General features: G+C 45.0%; 1 protein-coding gene across 1 annotated transcript in view; it reads left to right on the top strand.

The window, feature by feature from the left end:
- Positions 1-22,810, top strand: part of LOC122922503 — a gene marked incomplete at its 3' end in the record, with an annotated part of 439,559 nt that overhangs the window by 279,004 nt on the left and 137,745 nt on the right. The window contains exons 12-14 of the mRNA XM_044273117.1: positions 1,226-1,339; positions 18,292-18,375; positions 21,350-21,469. Coding sequence (XP_044129052.1) covers positions 1,226-1,339; positions 18,292-18,375; positions 21,350-21,469 — 318 coding nt within the window. The remainder of the gene's footprint in view (positions 1-1,225; positions 1,340-18,291; positions 18,376-21,349; positions 21,470-22,810) is intronic.

Here is a 22,810-nt window from a genome sequence, read left to right as displayed (position 1 = left end):
TGTTCTAACCCCAATATATTCCTAACTTCAAGGTACTGATAATAAGAGCTAACTGATCCTAATTAAGTTGGCAATAACTGTAATGAAAGCCATCTAGGCTTTGGATCAAGAAGAAGATCTCCCAGTAAAATAGGAGTAGTTTGTAAGGGATGCAGTAATTTTTCCATAGTAGACATCCTTTATGTAACTATGGACAGGCACACTTCATTTGGAGAAATTTAAACTCGTGTTTATTAATAAACACATTTTTCTAAAAAATACACTGAATGGTAAATAAATAATTAAAATTAATTGCAATTCATTATTAATACTATGCAAATACTTCACTATCTATTGTGCAGTGGCCTACATGTTTCTGTGGGGCTGTGGGAAAGCATGGTGGCTCAGTGCCTAGCAGCGCTGGGGTCCTAGGTTCGAATCCAACCAAGGAAATTATCTGCATGGAGTTTGTATGTTCTCCCCATGTTTGAGTGTGTTTCCTCCGGGTAGTCCGGTTTCCTCCCACACTCCAAAGACGTACTGATAGAGACCTTAGATTGTGAGCCCTATTGGAGACAGTAAAGCGCTGCGGAATTTAGTAGCGCTAAATAAGTGGATATAATAATAAATAATAGTTACAAATAATCAGATTCTATTCAGTGGACGTGGTGAGTCACAAGGTCAGAGCACCTTATCCCCAGTAAAGAAGGAAGCTGAGCAACCAAACCAGAATTTTTTTTGTACTAGACATCGTATTCCTCTTCTGTGTTTTAGACTCATTCTTAGGGGCACATTTATCTAAAACACCGGTCTTAATAAAGCCCCACGGCTGGTGGTGGATCCGCCGGAGTTATGAAGAGGCGCAAGCGCCAGTTCTAAACATTAGACCGCTTCCTTGCTGTCTTACATTTAGACCTTTTTCTACACCTACTTTCTGCCTGTCCCCTTCCTCGCCCACACCACTTCCACAATTTTAGACCTGGCGTGACCAGGGAAAAGTCACAAATAGTGGCGCAACTAAGCGTTGCACCGCCATCTGCGTCTGAAGTATGCCTAATATAGGCATATTTCAGTTTAATAAATGACCCCCTTAGTTTTGCCTAGCAAATACTGATGAAAAATACTGACTGTGTGAAAGTGGCCTAATACTCATGGAGCAGCTAACAAATTGAACTAACTAAGCCTTATTACAGGTATATGTGTGATATAAAATGTTCCTCTCATATTAATTATTTTTTTTTTCCAGAATATTGAATTTCAGTTTAAAAATGGAGACAGAGAGAAAATAGAAAAATTGGAGATTAAAGAGATAGAGAAAAGGTCAAAAGAGTTGGAAGAGCTCTCTAAATTGATTGGAAAGGTAAGACATTTTAAATATCATGTTTATATAACCAAGCCTTGCACTTTTTTACTAATATTTTGGGGGTCATTTATTAAGCTGAAATTCGCCAAATTTCTTCCCACTCACACCACGTCTAAAAGATTGGGTGTGGTGTAGGCGGTGAAAGGGAGGGGTCGGTGCAGAAAAAGGTCTAAGGCCCCATGCACACGGCCGTGTGCGGGCCGTGGAACCGCGGCCTGGATCCCTCCTGAGAGCAGGAGCGCACGGCGTCACTGGTTGCTATGACGCCGTGCGCTCCCTGCTGCAGCCGCAATACAGTAATACACTGGTATGATCTATACCAGTGTATTACTGTACTGTGCCGGCAGCAGGGAGCGCACGGCGTCATAGCAACCAGTGACGCCGTGAGCTCCTGCTCTCAGGAGGGATCCAGGCCGCGGTTCCACGGCCCGCACACGGCTGTGAAACACGGCCGTGTGCATGGGGCCTAAGGCTGGGTTCACACGGGCAAGATTTCCGCGCGGATGCAATGCGTGAGGTGAACGCATTGCACTCGCACTGAATCCGGACCTATTTATTTCTATGGGGCTATGCAGATGAGCGGTGATTTTCACGCATCACTTGTGCGTTGCGTTCAAATCGCAGCATGCTCTATATTGTGTGTTTTTCACCCCATAGAAGTGAATAGGGCTGCGTGAAAATCGCAAGCATCCGCAAGCAAGTGCGTATGCGATGCGATTTTCACGCATGGTTGCTAAGATGAAAGTCTATTTACTGTATTATTTTCCCTTATAACATGGTTATAAGGGAAAATAATAGCATTATTTACTACAGAATTCATAGTAGAAGGTCAATTGAGGGTTAAAAATAAATAAATAAATTAACTCGCCTCCTCCAATTGATCGAGTAGCTGCCGGTCTCCTGTTAATTCTTCAGGACCTGTCAATGGACCTGTGGTGACATCACTGTGCTCATCACATGATCCATCACATGATTCATGGATGAGCTCTGTGACGACACCACAGGTCCTTTGACAGGTCCTGAAGAAAGAACAGGAGATCGCAGCAACGCGATCAATTGAAGGAGGGGAGTTAATATATATATTTTTTTAACCCTCAATTGACCTTCTACTAAGCATTCTGTATTAAAGAATGGTATTATTTCCCCTTATAACCATGTTATAAGGGAAAATAAATACATCTACACAACCTTGAACCCAAACCTGAACTTCAATGAAGAAGTTCGGGTCTGGGTACCACATTCAGTTTTTTATCAGGCACCTTCAAAACGCATTGCACCTGTGCAATAAAAACTGAACAACGGAACGCAATCGCAGTCAAAACTGACAGAAATTGCGTACCTACTCGCGTGGGTTTGCCGCAATGCACCCGGGACGCATCCTGAGCCAAAACGTGATGCCTGTGTGAACCCAGCTTAAATGTAAGACAGCTCAGAAGCTGTCTTATATTCAGAAGCAGTGCTAGATATGCGTAAGTTATGAGTAGGCCTGCGCCTCTTCATAACTTCAGCAATCCACCGCCATCTTAGGGCTTTATTAAGACCGGCGTCCCTTTATGTGTACCTCAAGAACAGCTCCACTGAAAAGAAACAATGCTTGATCACATCTTATAACCCTGAAAAAGTTGTCTACTGCAAAGTTATTGGGATGGTTTCACACACAGCATATAGCAGTGTTTTCTGTTGCCACATCCATCTTTTTCCTATTGCTCTAATGCATTAAAAAGCAACTTTGCAAATATTCTTGATAAATATATATTTTTTTTTACATTTATCAACCTGAATTACCTATATTAACCATTGCACTGCAATCTGCGACTTTTCCCACCTCACGCCAGGTCTAAAAAAGTGGGCGGGAAGGGGACGGGCCGGCAGGCTTGTCTCATTCATCATTTTCTATGCCTGTTTTAGGCGTAGAAAATGGTCTAAATGTAAGACAGCTATAAGCGGCACTGGATGCGCCAAAGTTAGGGAGAGGCTCTTTATAACTTCAGCGATCCACCGCCAGTGCAGGGGCTTTATTAAAACCGGCGTCTAAAACGCCGGTCTTAATAAATGACCCCCTATATTTTTGTGTCTACAATACCTATTGAGACCTACAGTATGTGTCTGTATGGTTGCAAACTACAAACCAAAACTTGTGCAGTCTGGATTCTGCTGTTGTATTCCCTTCCATCAGCTTCATAAATCTTGACAACTTGTAACAGATAAAAGGAAACATGACTGCAGGAATACGACCACACTTGTTTTTTTGTAGTCTGTATTCACTGCAGAATATATGCCATAATTGTCTAATAGTTATGGGTCCCACCCCTTAGACTTAGGCCTCATGCACACGACCGTTGTGTGCATCCGTGGCCGTTGTGCCGTTTTCCGTTTTTTCTCGCGGACCCATTGACTTTCAATGGGTCCGTGGAAAAATCGGAAAATGCACCGTTTTGCAGCCGCATCCGTGATCTGTGTTTCCTATCTGTCAAAAAAATAGGACCTGTCCTATTTTTTTGACGGACAACGGTTCACGGACCCATTCAAGTCAGTGGGTCCGTGAAAAAACACAGATGCACACAAGATTGGCATCCGTGGCCGTATGCATAAAAGCTTTTTCAGATTTCGTGAAAACTCAGATCCGACAGTATATGGTGATGGGGACGCTTCAGGTTAGAATATACTAAAAGAACTGTGTGCCAGTGGGCCCCCCCCTTCCTAATTAAAATCTCCCCCCCTATCATAGGTGGCAGCGGAGAGTACCGATCGGAGTCCCAGTTTAATCGCTGGGGCTCCGACCGGTAACCATGGCAACCAGGAAAGCTACTGCAGTCCCGGTTGCCATGGTTACTTAGCAATTTGTAGAAGCATTATACTTACCTGCGAGCTGCGATGTCTGTGTCCGGCCAGGAACTCCTCCTACTGGTAAGTGACAGATCATTAAGCAATGCCCCGCACAGACCTGTCACTTACCAGAAGGAGGAGCTCCCGGCCGGACACAGACATCGCAGCTCACAGGTAAGTATAATGCTTCTACAAATTGCTAAGTAACCATGGCAATCGGGACTGCAGTAGCGTCCTGGTTGCCATGGTTACCGATCGGAGCCCCAGCGATTAAACTGGGACTCCGATCGGTACTCTCCGCTGCGACCAATGATAGGGGGGAGATTTTAATTAGGAGGGGGAGGGAGGGGGGGCCCACTGGCCACCAATGAATCTACAGTACTACAGGGGAGGGAGGGGGGGCCCACTGGCCACCAATGAATCTACAGTACTACAGGGGAGAGAGGGGGGGCCGGCCGCACTGGCCACCAATGTGTTAAATACAGGGGGGGGGGGGGGGGGTCTGCTGCCTGGCAGCACCTGCCAGGCAGCAGGGGGCAGTCATGTACACAGTTCTTTGAGTATATTCTAACCTGAAGCGTCCCCATCACCACGGGAAGGCCTCTGTGTTAGAATATACTGTCGGATCTGAGTTTCACGATCTAACTTAAATCCGATGGTATATTCTAACATAGAGGCGTTCCCATGGTGATGGGGACGCTTCAAGTTAAAATATACCATCGGATTGGAGAAAACTCAGATCCGATGGTATAAAAGAGACTCCTGACTTTACATTGAAAGTCAATGGGGGACGGATCCGTTTAAAATTGCACCATATTGTGTTAACGTCAAACGGATCCGTCCCCATTGACTTACATTGTAATTCAGGACGGATCCGTTTGGCTCCGCACGGCCAGGCGGACACCAAAACGACTTTTTTTTTCATGTCCGTGGATCCTCCAAAAATCAAGGAAGACCAACGGATGAAAAAACGGTCACGGATCACGGACCTACGGACTCCGTTTTTGCGGACCTTAAAAAAAAACGGTCGGGTGCATGAGGCCTAACACACATCAAGAACAGAGGTCGTCATCTTCGTCCTGCCTGTTGAGGTAGCATCTGGTTGACAAATCCAGGCTGTGATTTGTGTAGGGGTGGCCATTTTTACAGAAATAACCAAGCTCGCTGTGCTATGCTTTTTCCGTAACAGCTATAGAAGTGAATGGGTGTTACAGGGTTTTCTGAAACTTAAATACTGATGACCTGTCCTCTGGATAGGTCATTAGTATCTGATCGATGTGAGTCCAACACACAGGACCCCCACTGATCAGCTGTTTAAAAAGCCATTGCCACTCACAGTAGCACTGTGGCTTTCACCCAGCTTTCCCTAGGTCAAGTGACGACACGTTCATCGCGCACATGGCCTAGGCACACAGCTCAGCCCTATAGAAGCGAATAGGGCTGAGCTGCTATACCAGTCACAGCCGCTATACAATGTTATTTTGTAAAACTAAAATAAACAAAAAAAGTAGACATATTAGGTATCGCCGAGTCTGTAAGAATCTGCTCTATAAAAATACCCCATGAACCTAACCCTCAGATGAACACGGTCCAAAAATTAAAATAAAAACGGTGCCAAAAAAGGTATTTTTTTGTCACCTTACATCACAAAAAGTGTAATAGCAAGCGATCAAAAAGTCATATGCCCCCCAAAATAGTGCCAATCTCTCATCCCACAAAAAATTAGCTCCTACCTAAGATAATCGGCTAAATGCAAAAAAAACTAACTCTTAGACTATGGAGATACTAAAATGTTTTTTTTTTGTTTATAAAATGAAAAGTAGTCATATTAGGTATCGCCACATCCGTAAGAAATTTCATCTCCATTTGCCATAAATTGTTGAGGAACACCTAAAGGGTTAATAAAGTTTGTAAAATCTGTTTTAAATACCTTGAGGGGTGTAGTTTCTTAGATGGGGTCACTTTTATGGAGTTTCTACTCTAGGGGTAGAAACGGATTAAAATGGAAAATTTGCCCAAAAATCTAAATTCTGAGATTTTATCTCCATTTGCCATTAACTCTTGTGGAACACATAAAGGGTTAACGACGTTTGTAAAATCAGTTTTGAATACCTTGAGGGGTGTAGTTTCTAGAATGGCATCAATTTTGTGTGATTTCTATTATGTAAGCCTCGCAAAGTGACTTCAGACCTGAACTGGTCCTTAAAAAGTGTGTTTTTGAAAATTTCTGAAAAATGTCAAGATTTGCTTCTAAACTTCTAAGCCTTGTAACGTCCCCAAAAAATAAAATGTCATTCCCAAAATGATCCAAACATGAAGTAGACATATGGGGAATGTAAAGTAATTTTTGTAGGTATTACTATGTATTATAGAAGTAGAGAAATTGAAATTTGGAAATTTGCGAATTTTTGGTAAATTTGCTATTTTTTATTTTAAAAAAAGAATTTTTTTTACTCCATTTTACCAGTGTCATGAAGTACAATATGTGACGAAAAACACTCTCAGAATGGCTTGGATAAGTCAAAGCGTTTTAAAGTTATCACCACATAAAGTGACACTGGACAGATTTGCAAAAAATGGCCTGGTCCTCAAGGTGAAAATGGGCCAGGTCCTTAACCCCTTAAGGACACACGACGTACCGGTATGGCAGGTTTCCCGAGTCCTTAAGGACACATGATGTACCGGTACGTCATGAGTTTAAAATGGGATTGCGGCGCTGCAGGGGTTAATCGGAACAGGATGCCCGATAAAATCATTCAGCGGGCATCCTGTCACAACGCCGGGGGGTCATATGACCCCCGTATCGGCGATCGCAGCAAACCGCAGGTCAATTCAGACCTGCGGTTTGCAGCGCTTTATGCAGTTTCAGAAACTTTAAAGTGCCCAACATAAAGATTTTTTCACCCCCCCCCTGCACCCCTGAATGATTTTATGCCGGCGGGTGGTGCAGGGGGGTGTTGCAGGCGGTGCGGGAGGCAGGCGGTGCGGCAGGCGAGATTGCGATCCCCCGCCCGCCTCCTCTTGAATATTCATTGGTGTCCAGTGGTTATACCAGAGTGTCAGCACATTGCTGACACTCTGGTATAAATGGCTGACATCTGTGCTGTGATGTCAGCCGTTTAACCCTTTCTATACCGCGGTCCGTACGGACCACTGTATGGAAAGGGTTAACATTCAGGGAGCTCCCTCTCCCATTGAGGGGCTGCTGTGCCTTTGCAGCCCCCAGACAGGATGGGGTCACAGAGGAAGGGACCTCCTTCCCCTTCCCCGTCTGCTCAGTTGTGGCAGACGGGGAAGGTTCCCATGGCAACAGGATGCCTTCTCAGGCATCCTGCTGTCCATGGTGCTAAACAGATCTGTGCTAAAGGCATAGATCTGTTCAGACAAAGTGTAAGTAAAATACAGTACAATACACTATATAGTGTACTGTACGGTATTATACAGACATCAGACCCACTGAATCTTTAAAGGGGTATTCCCATCTTCATGATCAGGTTTCAAATGTTTACACTGATCCCATACTTCATTTTTCTAAATTGCTTCTATTATTTATAATGCACCCATTTAGCTAAATTGCCTTCCCACCGATCCATTGTTTACACTTGGCAACCCATAGATACGGCCACCGCTCCAGGGCCGCATCTATGTGCCGCGCTTGCGCAGACCGCACTTACTTTTCACCCAGGCAGCCGATCATTCCCACGAGAGCGCGCACGTCTGCTACAGAGCCACGCATGCGCTCCCCATCTTTCTTCAGGGGAGAGAATTGAGGAAAATTAGCGGAGGAGCAGGGGCTTTGTGATCTATTGGCAGCTCCCAGCGCAGCCCTGATGTCCTCTGTGAGTGGTGAAGAGATCGGGGGTGCGCTGCTGTTTATAACTATGAACTTTGTATCGGGTGAGGGCAGCTGGCAGCTGAGCCGGAGAGGCGGGGGAGGTAGTGCAGAGAGGAGATCCCGGGGAGAGAAGTCCTGCTGCTGCAACAGTCCGGGATTTTGACCCTGAAACACAGGTGTCAGTGACAAACAATCATGATAATGGGCAGGAGAGGCTGTGAGTAATGGACTGTTTATATTTATAAGACCTCCGTACAGATAGCGAACTCAGTCAATACAGCAAGAACCCCCCCCCCCCCCAATAAGGATTATAAAAGTGCAGTTTAACCCCTTAAAGGGTTTCTACCACCTCATTTGGACCTGCTAGTGTCTGCTCTACCTAACCATGCTATTCTAAGACCTCTGTATTGCGCCCCGCTCGTCCGTCAAGCCCGCCCATCTCCTTTAGATTGCCAGCCTCCATCTCATTCATTCGCCGAATTCTCGCGCCTGCGTCTATATTCAGCGCAGGCGCAGTGACTGTCTGAACGCTCCCTGCGCCGACATCTCCACTGCGCCGATTACGTCCGAGTGCTCCGAGGAACAGACAGCGCAGACGCAGTGGAGATGCCGGCGCAGGGAACATTCAGACAGTCACTGCGCCTGCGCTGAATACAGACGCACACGGTAGGTGGTAGAAACCCTTTAACCGCCGACACGCCAGTGAAAACTAGAACCAGTAATAATTAATCGGGCCAAACAGTGCGGCTATAGGCTGAATGCTGTGTATAGGGGAGGCCGCAGGATCCTCGCATTGGGATCCAACTACAGATTAGGGGATTGCATTCTAAGCAATTTCCTTGTATAATAAGGGTGGAGGAGTAATAGCAGAGCAGCTGGCAGAGCCGTCCTGCCGGCCATTTACAGAATACAGGCTGCCCTAAACAGCACTCGCTAGACGGTGAAGGGCACAATGATGCCACCCGGTTCTGTGCTGGTATTATTCCTGCGTGTAAAGGAGCCACTCTGATAATAATGTTCTATGAGGCAACTACTCAGAAACAGTTTTTTTTTATTTGGGTTGGGGGGGAGGCATTTTTATAACTTTTGGTGCGTTTTTTTGAGTCCATGCCATTTTTTTCAAGCCTTTTCCCATAAACTCCTACTGGAATAAAATGACTAAAAGAAAAGTATAAAAAAAAATGTGAACAAAAACTGCGGCAACAATAAGCGGCTGTTCAGCCACAGTACTAATGGTGAAGGAAATAGACGGAGTTAGCAGAGATGTGTATGTGGCGGTTTAGAATCAATGCATGTGAAAGATAGAATCAGATGTAGCAGAGCTGAATGAGCGGCTGTTCAGCCACAGTACTAATGGTTAAGGAAATAGACGGAGTTAGCAGAGATGTGTATGTGACGGTTTAGAATCAATGCATGTGAAAGATAGAATCAGATGTAGCAGAGCTGAATGAGCGGCTGTTCAGCCACAGTACTAATGGTGAAGGAAATAGACGGAATTAGCAGAGATGTGTATGTGGCGGTTTAGAATCAATGCATGTGAAAGATAGAATCAGATGTAGCAGAGCTGAATAAGCGCTGTTCAGCCGCAGTACTAATGGTGAAGGAAATAGACGGATTTAGCAGAGATGTGTATGTGGCGGTTTAGAATCAATGCTGGTGAAAGAGACACAGATGAAGCAGGCTGTATATGTCGCAGGTCAGCATCAATGCTGATGAAAGAGAAACAGATGTAGCAGAGCTGAATATGTGGGTATTCTGACACAGTGCTGTTTGAAGAGAGAAACAGATGTAGTAGAGCTGAATATGCAACTGTTCTGATGCAGTGCTGGTTGAATAGAAAAACAGATGTAGCAGAGCTGTATATGTGGCAGGTCAGCATCAATGCTGGTGAAAGAGAAACAGATGTAGTAGAGCTGAATATGCGGCTGTTCTGATACAGTGCTGTTTGAAGAGAGAAACAGATGTAGCAGAGCTGAATATGCGGCTGTTCTGACACAGTACTGGTTGAAGAGATAAACAGACAGATGTAGCAGAGCTGTATATGAAGCTTTTCAGACACTGGAGAAGACACATGTAGCTGAGCTGTATATGCATCTATAAAGAAACAGTGTGAGGTTTATACACAACTGGAGCACAGCTGTAATGGAAACAAATCTGCATCAGTGCTGGTGGGTGGGGGTTGGTCAAGCTTTTGGGCTAATGTATAATATGGAATTATAGTTTTTGATGCACAGAATGGGTTTGTAAAAGATCAGACAGATATTTTATGTGTAAAACTGTACACTGAGCTCACTTCACATGGCTCTCTGAGTGACCATCCCCCTCAGACACTGCAGACTGATGAGTCATACTATTCACATGAACTAGCACGCAGGACTCAGCTCTCAGTGTGATGTCATAAGGAGGCGTGGCCGGCTTCACTCTAGCTGCCTAAGCCCGCCCAGCCTTATCTGCAGAAAAGCAGGAAGTTACCAGCTAGCTGGCAGCAATTGAGAATGAAGTAGCAAGATGGGAATATCCCTTTAAGAACCAAGTGGGTCTGGGTCAAAAAAAAGTAAAAAAAAAAGTGAAAATAGTAAAGATGAAAAAAAAACATTTATCACTGAATAAAAATTAAAAAAATAAAATACACATATTAGGTATCACCGCGTCTGTAATGACCTGATCTATAAAACGGTCATGTTACTTTCCCTGCACGGTGAACGCCATTAAAATAAAAAAATGAAAACTATGATGAAATTGAAATTTTGCCCACCTTCATTCCCAAAACAGGTAATAAAAGTGATCAAAAAAAGTTGCATGTACGCCAAAATAGTACCAATCAAACCGTCATCTCTTCCCGCAAAAATTATACCCTACCCAAGATAATCGCCCAAAAACTAAAAAAACTATAGCTCTTGGACTATGGAAACACTAAAACATGATTCTTTTTGTTTCAAAAATGAAATCATTGTGTAAAACTTACATAAATAAAAAAACGTATACATATTAGGTATCGCCGTGTCCGTATCGATCGGCTCTATAAAAATATTACATGACCTAACACCTTAGTGAACACCGTAAAAAAATAAAAAAAGCAATTTTTTGTCATCTTACGTCACAAAAAGTGTAATAGCAAGCGATCAAAAAGTCATATGCTCCCCAAAATAGTGCCAATCAAACCGTCATCTCATCCCACAAAAAATGAGACCCAACCTAAGATAATCGCCCAAAAACTGAAAAAAACTATGGCTCTCAGACTATGGAGACACTAAAACATGATTTTTTTTGTTTCAAAAATGAAATCATTGTGTAAAACTTACATAAATAAATAAAAAATTATACATATTAGGTATCGCCGCATCCGTGACAACATGCTCTATGAAAATACCACATGATCTAACCTGTCAGATGAATGTTGTAAATAGAAAAAAAAATCTATTTCTTGTTACCTTGCCTCACAAAAAGTGTAATATAGCGCAACAAAAAATCATATGTACCCTAAACTAGTACCAACAAAACTTCCACCCTATCCCATAGTTTCTAAAATGGGGTCACTTTTTTGGAGTTTCTACTCTAGGAGTGTATCAGGGGGGCTTCAAATGGGACATGGTGTCCAAAAAAACTGTCTAGCAAAATCTGCCTTCCAAAAATCGTATGGCATTCCTTTCTTCTGCGCCCTGCCGTGTGCTCATACAGCAGTTTACAACCACATATGGGGTGTTTCTGTAAACTACAGAATCAGGGCCATAAATAATGAGTTTTGTTTGGCTGTTAACTCTTGCTTTGTAACTGGAAAAAAAATATTAAAAATAAAAATCTGCCAAAAAAGTGAAATTTTATCTCTATTTTCCGTTAAATCTTGTGCAACACCTAAATGGTTAACAAAGTTTGTAAAATCAGTTTTGAATACCTTGAGGGGTTTAGTTTCTTAGATGGGGTCACTTTTATGGAGTTTCTACTCTAGGGGTGAATCAGGGGGGTTTCAATTGGGACTTGGTGTCAAAAAAAACAGTCCAGCAAAATCTGCTTTCCAAAAACCATACGGCGCACCTTTCCCTCTACGCCCTACGGTGTGCCCGTACAGTAGTTTACGGACACATATGGGGTGTTTCTGCAAACTACAGAATCGGGGCAATAAAAATAGCATTTTGTTTGGCTGTTAACCCTTGCTTTGTTACTAGAAAAAATTGATTAAAATTGAAAATTTGCCCAAAAATTGAAATTCTCAAATTTCATCTCCATTTGCCATTAACTCTTGTGCAACACCTAAAGGGTTAACAAAGTTTGCAAAATCAGTTTTGAATACCTTGAGGGGTGTAGTTTATTATATGGGGTCACTTTTATGGAGTTTGTACTCTAGGGGTGCATCAGTGGCGTAGCGCGTGTTGCCAGCACCCGGGGCGATCCTACTATGGCGCCCCCTAACTTTTGTGCATGCGCCTTTTTATAGAATGACGCCCCACAGGCATACCAAAACCAATATTACCACTAACACTATAAAAGAGACATATACCGCAATTCATTGCAGGATCTCATAAAATACAGGGTTCTATTAACCCCATCATAATTAAACAGGGGGGGGGGGGGAGCCCGCATGAATACTGAAGTGAAAGCACGGGCTGCAGTACTGGACGTTGCTCCAGGCAACCAGCATTCCGGCGGTTCAACAGCCTGACGTATCTGTCCCACCACTAGTTTACACGTGCCTCTGGACTGCCGCTCCATACCCATTGACTATAATGGGGGTGTTGGCTGAGTTCCGGCGGCAGTACGGCAGCGCACAGTAAGAAGCCACCAAAACTCCACCACCGCCCCCATTATAGTTAATGGGGATGGATCTTCAGTCCGGGGGCACATGTAAATCACCGGCAGGATCCGTCAGGCTGTTCACCCGCCGGACAGCCTGCCCTGCCAGTAATGAGAAATTAGCCTAAAACTTGGTCAGCGACTGCAGAGATACTTGTCTGGACATGAGGTGAAGAGGAAGCTGAAGTGCAGGTATGCAGTGAAGTGCCATGAGAGCCAGGCAGGCCAAGGAGGTGGCAGTCAGGGTGCTGGTGAAGGGTGACCAGAGACAGTACTGACTCTAGGATGCCATCTTCTGCCCATCTCTGCTGTCCATACCAGCCCAGGCCCAGGGTAGGCCTGGTATAGAGATGGGCAGATGGCATCCCAGAGGCAGTACTGTCTCAGTGCCTCTCTACCGTTATCATTCCACATCAGAACCATGAATGCCAGACTGCCATGCCACCTATTTGGCCTGGCAGAGCTCTGGCACTTCACTCACTGATTTATTACCCTTATTATTGTATGCCCAGGCAGTGGTGCACACTGTAAACCCACCAGCCACCATCCCCCCACACACAGACTCAGGGAGGTCATCATTCATGGTGACATGGTCACTAATTCACTTGAATATGATAATGTTGTAGACGTACTGCTCAAAAATTATTATTTACTGCCTATCTAAAGTACGTTAAAAACACTTTATTTGATAATATTAAAAATAATAAATCTCCACATGAATAGGCTGATAAGGTGAACTGGAATATTTCAGACTATTTATATGCTGGTTCCTAGTAACACCCTACCACAAAGACTCCTTTATATTTAGGAGTATATGGATAATGGAAAAAATCCTCTAGTGATCTTACAGGGATATTTTTGCACTACATATACGGGGCTGTAAACCCTTTGGTGAGTGCTGTATAGGGTCTCACACTTAGAGGATTAATCCCTAATAGGCTCAGTATGGAAGCGAGAGTCAGTCCGCATGTATTTCTGTACTGCAGTCTAATGCTCAACACGTTTCCCTATCCGACTATTGTCGGTATTTCATCAGGAGCATTAGACTGCAGTACAGAAATACATGAGACCCTATACAGCACTCACCAAAGGGTTTACAGCCCCGTATATGTAGTGCAAAAATATCCCTGTAAGATCACTAGAGGATTTTTTCCATTATCCATATACTCCTAAATATAAAGGAGTCTTTGTGGTAGGGTGTTACTAGGAACCAGCATATAAATAGTCTGAAATATTCCAGTTATCAGCCTATTCATGTGGAGATTTATTATTTTTAACATTATCAAATAAAGTGTTTTTAATGTACTTTAGATAGGCAGTAAATGGTGACATGGTCACCCAACTTAATCACTGACATGACAGTGACACTAACAGTTACTCAGCCTCAGCGGCGTGGGGCAGCAGCTGCCTGGCTCCCCCTTTACCTCTGCTCTGTAGTCTGGACTCTAGGCTCAGGGCTCACTCAAGCTGACTGGTCAGTGACTGACTGTCTGACTCAACAGTTCTCTCTGGACTGGAGTCTGACAGGACTCAGTCTTCTGCCGCTGCCGCCTCCTGCTTCTGGCAATCTTCTACTGGGCAACTGGCAGTGGCTTCTGCTGGCTCTGGCTCCCGCACTCCACACTGTGTTTCCCGCCTGGAAAGTGGGCGGAGCCGGAGGGAGCCAGGCCAGCGGCCAGCCTAATGACCCACTAGCACTAGGAGAAGGAGGCGGCGAGGAGAAGGAGGCGGTGCCAGCCGCCAATCATGTATGTAATGACTCTAGCTGCTAGTGTAAGTAGTGCGCCCGCCGCGACCGCACAAATCATGAATGAATCATGATCTGCATCAGGGCGGCAGGGCCGGGCGGGCGCGCACTAAACAGCTGAGCTCTCTGCCTCTCTGGCCGGCCGTTGCGCCGCATGCCACAACGGCGCAACCTGAAAAAAAAACTTACATTATAAAATCTTTCAGCCGGCGCCGGAGCGCCCCCCTGCAGTTTGGCGCCCGGGGCAACGGCCCCCCTGGCCCCCCCCACGCTACGCCCCTGATCAGGGGGGCTTCAAATGGGACATGGTGTAAATAAACCAGTCCAGCAAAATCTGCCTTCCAAAAACCATACGGCGCACCTTTCCCTCTACGCCCTACTGTGTGCCAGTACCTTGAGGGTTGTAGTTTCTAGAATGGGGTTTTGGGTGGTTTCTATTATGTAAGCCTCACAAAGTGACTTCAAACTTGAACTGGTCCCTAAAAAGTGGGTTTTTGAAAATTTCTGAAAAATTTCAAGATTTTCTTCTAAACTTCTAAGCCTTGTAACATCCCCCAAAAATAAAATATCATTCCCAAATTGATCCAAACATGAAGTAGACATATGGGGAATGTAAAGTAATAACTATTTTTGTAGGTATTACTATGTATTATAGAAGTAGAGAAATTGAAACTTGGAAATTTGCAATTTATTACTAATTTTTGGTAAATTTGGTACTTTTTTATAAATAAAAATTGTTGACTTCATTTTACCAGTGTCATGAAGTACAATATGTGACGAAAAAACTATCTGAGAATAGCCTGGATAAGTAAAAGTGTTTTAAAGGATAACTGTCACACTTAGACCCTAATTTCAATTTTCATATATGTAGTTACTAATAACATGATATTCCAGAATCAGTTACTATTAGACTGACTTACCCCTGACTTACCCCATATTTGAATATTTTCGGCCCTTAGTAACCAGTCTGCATAAAGCTGCAATTTCACTATTCAGTTAAGATGGCCACCACTTCCCTCACCCTGAGGCTAATCCCGCCTGCCCTTACTAGCCAGTAACAATAGCCCCCCAAAAGTGTCAGTAACAACAGTCCTCCCCCTAGAGGGTTAATCTCCTGCAGCACAAAGGGGTCCTCTTACCACATGTTGCTTTCATTTATACACTGAGCAGACGGCAGATCTCCCTTCCCTGGTCTGTGCTGCTTCCACTCTACCTTCTCCAGCTCTGCTGAGTGAGGGAGCGTCTGTCAAGCGCAGGGACAGGGAGAAGTGCACACAGCCCAGGCACTGTTATCAGCTGCTGGGGAGGACCTGGCTTTAATCATTTACTTACAGTCCCTGGCTGTCTGTAATCTGACCTTGCACGCTGCCTGCTTCTGCATCCTCCGTCCTTCAACACATAGACGGACCATGCCTAGCAACACTATTTTAAGCACAGGTAAAAGTAGGCAGTGCAGGGAACAAAACTGTGGAATTAAGGGGTAATTGAATACACAGTAAAAAGTTGAAATAGGGCCACCAAGGAGATATTAATCACAACAATCCAATACTCCCAAAAAAAAAATATGACAGTTATACTTTAAAGTTATCACCACGGAAAGTGACACTGGTCAGATTTGCAAAAAATGGCTTGGTCCTTAAAGGGAACCTGTCATCAGGATTTTGTGTATAGAGCTGAGGACGGGTTGCTAGATGGCCGCTAGCACATCCGCAATACCCAGTCCCCAAAGCTCTGTGTGCTTTTATTGTGTAAAAAAAACGATTTGATACATATGCAAATTAACCTGAGATGAGTCCTGTATGTAAGATGAGTCAGGGAAAGGACTCATCTCAGGTTAATTTGCATATGTATCAAATCGTTATTTTTACACATTAAAAGCACACAGAGCTATGGGGACTGGGTATTGCGGATGTGCTAGCGACCATCTAGCAACCTATGTCCTCAGCTCTATACACAAAATCCAGGTGACAGGTTCCCTTTAAGGTAAAATAAGGCTGTGTCCTTAAGGGGTTAAAGGGGTTAACTGGGTGTGGGTGGGGGAAACAGGATTCTGTCTTTCTGTATGAGACCAGGCAGCATGTAGGCTAGAATTGCACATTTAGTTTTTGATGGAGTTTTTTTTTTTTTTACCGAAACCAGAAGTAGATCAAGCAGGAACGAGAAGGATAAGACCTCTTTCACATGAGCGTGACGGATTAGCTCCGGATGCTTTCAGGATGCGTTCAGTGAAACTCGCCCCATTTTGCAAGCAAGTTCATTCAGTTTTGTGTGCGATTGAGTTCAGTTGTTCAGTTTTTTCCATGCGGGTGCAATGCGTTTTGATGCGTTTTTCACGCGCGTGATAAAAAACTGAAGGTTTACAAACATCTCTTAGCAACCATCAGTGAAAAACGCATTGAATCCGCACTTGCTTGCGGATGCAATGCGTTATTTACGCAGCCCCATTCACTTCTATGGAGCCAGGGCTGCGTGAAAAACGCTGAATATAGAAAATGCTGCGCTTTTCACGCACCCATGCTTATGTACACAGACCCATTGAAGTGACTGGGTCAGTATTCAGTGCGGGTGCGTTCACGTCATGCATTGCACCCGCGCGGAAAACGCGCTCTTGTTAAAGGGGCCTAAGTCCTTATGAATCCACTCCAGACTTGGGGTAGTTTCACACTTGCGGCAGGACGGATCCGACAGGCTGTTCGGATCCGTCCTGCGGCTATTTCGCGGCGGACCGCCGCTCCGTCCCCATTGACTATAATGGGGACGGGGGCGGAGCTCCGGCGCAGCACGGCGGTGCACGGAGAAAGGCCGCCGGACTAAAATTACTGCATGTCAGGCTTTTTAGTCCGGCGGCTTTCTCCGTGCACCGCCGTGCTGCGCCGGAGCTCCGCCCCCGTCCCCATTATAGTCAATAGGGACGGAGTGGCGGTCCACGGGCACGGCGAAATAGCCGCAGGACGGATCCGACATGGTGAACAGCCTGTCGGATCCATCCTGCCGCAAGTGTGAAACTAGCCTTAGACTCGAAAACTGCATGTACTGTATGATTCTGGCCTCAAACAGTTTTTAACCTAAACTTACTGAATCAAATTATAGCAAACATTATATGTAATAAATAAAGAAGACCTAACTGATTTACTTTAAAGTTCATCTTATCCAAAGGCTACTTTCACACTTGCAGCAGTGTGATCCGGCAGGCAGTTCCGTCGTCGGAGCTGCCTGCCGGATCCGCCGATCAGTGTGACAACTGACAGCATTTGTAGACGGACCCGGGTGCAGATCCGTCTACAAATGCATTGCAAGAACGGATTCGTCTCTCTGTTTGTTATGCGGATGGACGGATCCGTCTTGCAGTCTTTTTCACAGTTTTCCCGGTCTCTGCATGCGCAGACCGGAAGGACGGATCCGTTTTTCAGTTGTTTTGCAATGCCAGATCCGGCACTAATGCAAGTCAATGGGAATTAATGCCGGCTTTCCGGCGACTGATCAGGCATTTTGGACGGACATAATACCGCAGAGTGCTGCGGTATTATGTCCGGACAAAATGCCTGATAGTGACTGAACGGAAGGCATACTGATGCAAACTGAACGGATTTCTATCCATTCAGAATGCATTGGGATATGCCTGATCAGTTATTTTCCGGCATAGAGCCCTTTTGATGCAACTCTATGCCGGAAAAGAATAACGCAAGTGTGAAAGTACCCTAACAATTTTTGCTTCTGATGTTCCAGAACTAAATTTCAATTTTTGTTTTCTAGCAGTCACTATCAAAAAACATGAAGTCAGCAGTGTTTACTTCATATATTCTGCCAGTGCTTCACACATCCATCCATGCTCAAGAGGTAAAGAAGTCTAAAGCATTTCGAATTTTATTTTATTTTTTTCCCATGGACTAGAAATGACATCTTAAATGATGTTCTGAATGACAGATTGACAGTGTTTTTAGTAATACTACCCCCTGTAATGAAATTAGTCCTTCAGGGTGTAATTTATTTTTAACAAATAAATAAAATAAACCCTACAATATAGACAAGGTGATAAGCTATATTCATATCTCATTTGATGGATAAAATAGGGCTGCTTGCAATGCTACTTTTCTGTTAAAACTGCAGATACCACAACAAAACCTGATGGGCCCAATTATAAGGCCTCATACACACGACAGTATTTTTTCACGGTCCGCAAAAACGGGGTCCGTAGGTCCGTGATCCGTAGGTCTTCCTTGATTTTTGGAGGATCCACGGACATGAAAAAAAAAGTCGTTTTGGTGTCCGCCTGGCCGTGCGGAGCCAAACGGATCCGTCCTGAATTACAATGCAAGTCAATGGGGACGGATCTGTTTGATGTTGACACAATATGGTGCAATTGCAAACGGATCCGTCCCCCATTGACTTTTAATGTAAAGTCAGGAGTCCCTTTATACCATCGGATCGGAGTTTTCTCCAATCCGATGGTATATTTTAACTTGAAGCGTCCCCATCACCATGGGAACGCCTCTATGTTAGAATATACTGTCGGATATGAGTTACATCGTGAAACTCAGATCCGACAGGATATTCTAACACAGAGGCGTTCCCATGGTGATGGGGACACTTCAGGTTACAATATACTAAAAAACTGTGTACATGACTGCCCCCTGCTGCCTGGCAGGTGCTGCCAGGCAGCAGGGGGCAGACCCCCCCCCCTGTTTTTAACTCATTGGTGGCAAGTGCGGCCGCCCCCCCTCCCCCCTGTAGTTATGTAGTTAACTCATTGGTGGCCAGTGGGCCCCCCTCCCTCCCCTGTAGTTAACTCGTTGGTAGCCAGCCCCCCTCCCTCCCCTGTAGTTAACTCGTTGGTAGCCAGTGGGCCCCCCTTCCTCCCCTGTAGTTAACTCGTTGGTGGCCAGCCCTCCCTCCCTCCCCTGTAGTTAACTCATTTGTAGCCAGTGGGCCCCCCCTCCCTCCCCTGTAATTAACTCGTTGGTGGCCAGCCCCCCCTCCCTCCCCTGTAGTTAACTCATTGGTGGCTAGTGGGCCCCCCTCCCTCCCCTGTAGTTAACTCGTTGGTGGCCAGTGGGCCCCCCCTCCCTCCCCTGTAGTTAACTCGTTGGTGGCCAGTGGGCCCTCTCCCCTCCCTCCCCCTCCTAATTAAAATCTCCCCCCCTATCATTGGTGGCAGTGGAGAGTACCGATCGGAGTCCCAGTTTAATCGCTGGGGCTCCGATCGGTAACCATGGCAACCGGGACGCTACTGCAGTCCCGGTTGCCATGGTTACTTAGCAATTTGTAGAAGCATCATACTTACCTGCGGGCTGCGATGTCTGTGTCCGGCCGGGAGCTCCTCCTACTGGTAAGTGACAGGTCTGTGCGGTGCATTGCCTAATGATCTGTCACTTACCAGTAGGAGGAGCTCCCGGCCGGACACAGACATCGCAGCTCGCAGGTAAGTATGATGCTTCTACAAATTGCTAAGTAACCATGGCAACCGGGACTGCAGTAGCGTCCCAGTTGCCGTGGTTACCGATCGGAGCCCCAGCGATTAAACTGGGACTCCGATCGGTACTCTCCACTGCCACCAATGATAGGGGGGGAGATTTTAATTAGGAGGGGGAGGGAGGGGAGAGGGCCCACTAGCCACCAACGAGTTAACTACAGGGGATGGAGGGGGGCCCACTGGCCACCAACGAGTTAACTACAGGGGAGGGAGGGGGGGCTGGCCACCAACGAGTTAATTACAGGGGAGGGAGGGGGGCCCACTGGCTACAAATGAGTTAACTACAGGGGAGGGAGGGGGGCTGGCCACCAACGAGTTAATTACAGGGGAGGGAGGGGGGGCCCACTGGCTACCAACGAGTTAACTACAGGGGAGGGGGGGGGGCTGGCTACCAACAAGTTAACTACAGGGGAGGTAGGGGGGCCCACTGGCCACCAATGAGTTAACTACAGGGGGGGGGGCGGCCGCACTGGCCACCAATGAGTTAAAAACGGGGGGGGGGGGTGACTGTTATTTTAGTATATTCTAACTAGAAGCGTCCCCATCACTATGGGAACGCCTCTGTGTTAGAATACTCAGCTCTGAAAAAGCTTTTATGCAGACGGATTTTCTGATCCGTCTGTATGAAAATAACCTACGGCCACGGATCACGGACACGGATGCCAATCTTGTGTGCATCCGTGTTCTTTCACGGACCCATTGACTTGAATGGGTCCGTGAACCGTTGTCCGTCAAAAAAATAGGACAGGTCATATTTTTTTGACGGACAGGATACACGGATCACGGTCTCGGCTGCAAAACGGTGCATTTTCAGATTTTTCCACGGACCCATTGAAAGTCAATGGGTCCGCGAAAAAAAACGGAAAACGGCACAACGGCCACGGATGCACACAACGGTCGTGTGCATGAGGCCTAAGTCAGTAGGCTCCGTCAGGTGCAGTTGGTCTCCGAAACAGACATGTCATGTTGCATTGCAACCCCATTGACAATCATTAGTCGAGATTCCACAGTGAAGCACGACACAGTACGCTGTGTACAACCAGCCTAAAAGTCACACCCATGTTACAGTTGTGGAGAGGGCTTCTGTGACATACCTATAAATAAATGTGCCATTTTTTACACACCTTAAAAAATATAACTTTCCCATTGTAGATAGTATATGAATTACACAATTGTAAATTGTACTGTATATTATGCAATAATTTCACAATCACCACAAAATCTTTACATTTCTCAATGCTTGATTTAAAAAAAATAAAGCATTTTCCCATTGAAGCCCATGCTAGTAATGTTAAGATTATTCTGTTATACATAAACCACAGACAGCTATTTTTTCAACAGGGAGCACCTAATGAAGTAATTCAGGAGAATGCATGTTTTCTGAAATATACTGGAATAAAACAAGTAATCTCTCATCTTGATACATTTATTTCATCTGCAAGGAAAATGAACTTCCAACAAGTGAGTTCTTTTATTAATTTTTATAGTTTTATCAGTGAGTCAGTTAAGCTACTGTTTGTGCCAATAGCTTTACTCTTTACCCAAAAGATCTTGCTTACAATCTATAAGGAAAAGGGGAAAGGAGACAGTACTTGAGGGTAGACGCTGCTCATATGGTAGTGTAGGTCCGAAGGGTTATTGTAGTGTTCGAACAGTGAACCCACTATGCCAATGAACCAAGTTGGCTTTGGGCTAAACCTAAGAATGTTGTCTGGAGGTCCCCTGGTATTCACCCTTTAACCCCTCTACAGGGATGTGGACTTCGCTGCAGGGAAGCAACCAGGCTGCTACCTCCTGGAGTAGTCCTGGTATAGTTGAAAACTGACCATTTGGGATTAGATACATTGCTGCAAAGGACCAATGACTAAATTACACTCAAAGTCAGAAAACGGACCTAGGTAAGGGCAAGCTAAGCCCAGGTCAGAGCAGGCGCCAGAGTATCTAAGTCGGCAAACAGGCAGAAGTTTGGTACACAGCAGACAGATTAGCACAAAACATTGCTTAACTAGACAACTAGGAACCTAAGCTCTTGCAAGTAGTGAGAGATCAGAGCAGCTTTTCTAGCAGAAGCCCATTACAATTAGAAGTAGCTGTGCAGCTGCAGATAGCAAGGAGAGGAGGGGAGTGGTGGTAGCAGAAATGGGAGTAGTAGTAGTGGTAGCTCAATGAATAATGTTCTTTATTGCAATGGACACAGACCGATGGTGTAACATGTAGGTTGTATATTTTCCAATGTGCTTGGGTAGTGAGTTCCAGGGTATGGGAGAATGCATGGAACACAAAAGTCTTCTGAAAAGTGTGCCCATGATTTATCATGCCCTAACTCCAGAATTCTGGCATTTGCGACTTTTTGGCCTCACTTGCACAAAACTTTTGTGACTTTTTGCATTTTTACACCAGTCATGCCAGTTTTGAAATGTGGGTGTAGTTGGTTATGTTTATGAGTTTCACTTCAGATTTATTACTGAAAAGCTGAGATTTATCAGTTTTCCTACTCAACCCTCCCAGTAGGAAGCTCCAGAAGAAAAACTGGAATAGCTTTTCTAGACAAAAGTGTTAGGTTTAAAGATAAGACAAATTTATCAAACAGACCAATGAGGCATAAAGTAAGCCTACACAGACTCAAGCAAAGCTGACTTCAGATATTCCCCTCATGATAAATTCCCTCCATTATCTGTGAGAAATATCAGGAAAGTAGGTCAAAGATGCATAGAGGAACAGGTTGTGGATGGCCTTGTATGTTATTGTTAATATTGTAATTTAAATTTACTGAGCAATAGGAGGCCTTTGAAGAGATTGGCA

This window comes from Bufo gargarizans, unplaced genomic scaffold, assembly GCF_014858855.1.
Source record: "Bufo gargarizans isolate SCDJY-AF-19 unplaced genomic scaffold, ASM1485885v1 fragScaff_scaffold_39_pilon, whole genome shotgun sequence".
In the NCBI taxonomy this organism is placed as follows: domain Eukaryota; kingdom Metazoa; phylum Chordata; class Amphibia; order Anura; family Bufonidae; genus Bufo; species Bufo gargarizans.
This window is presented reverse-complemented; position numbering and strand designations above follow the sequence as displayed.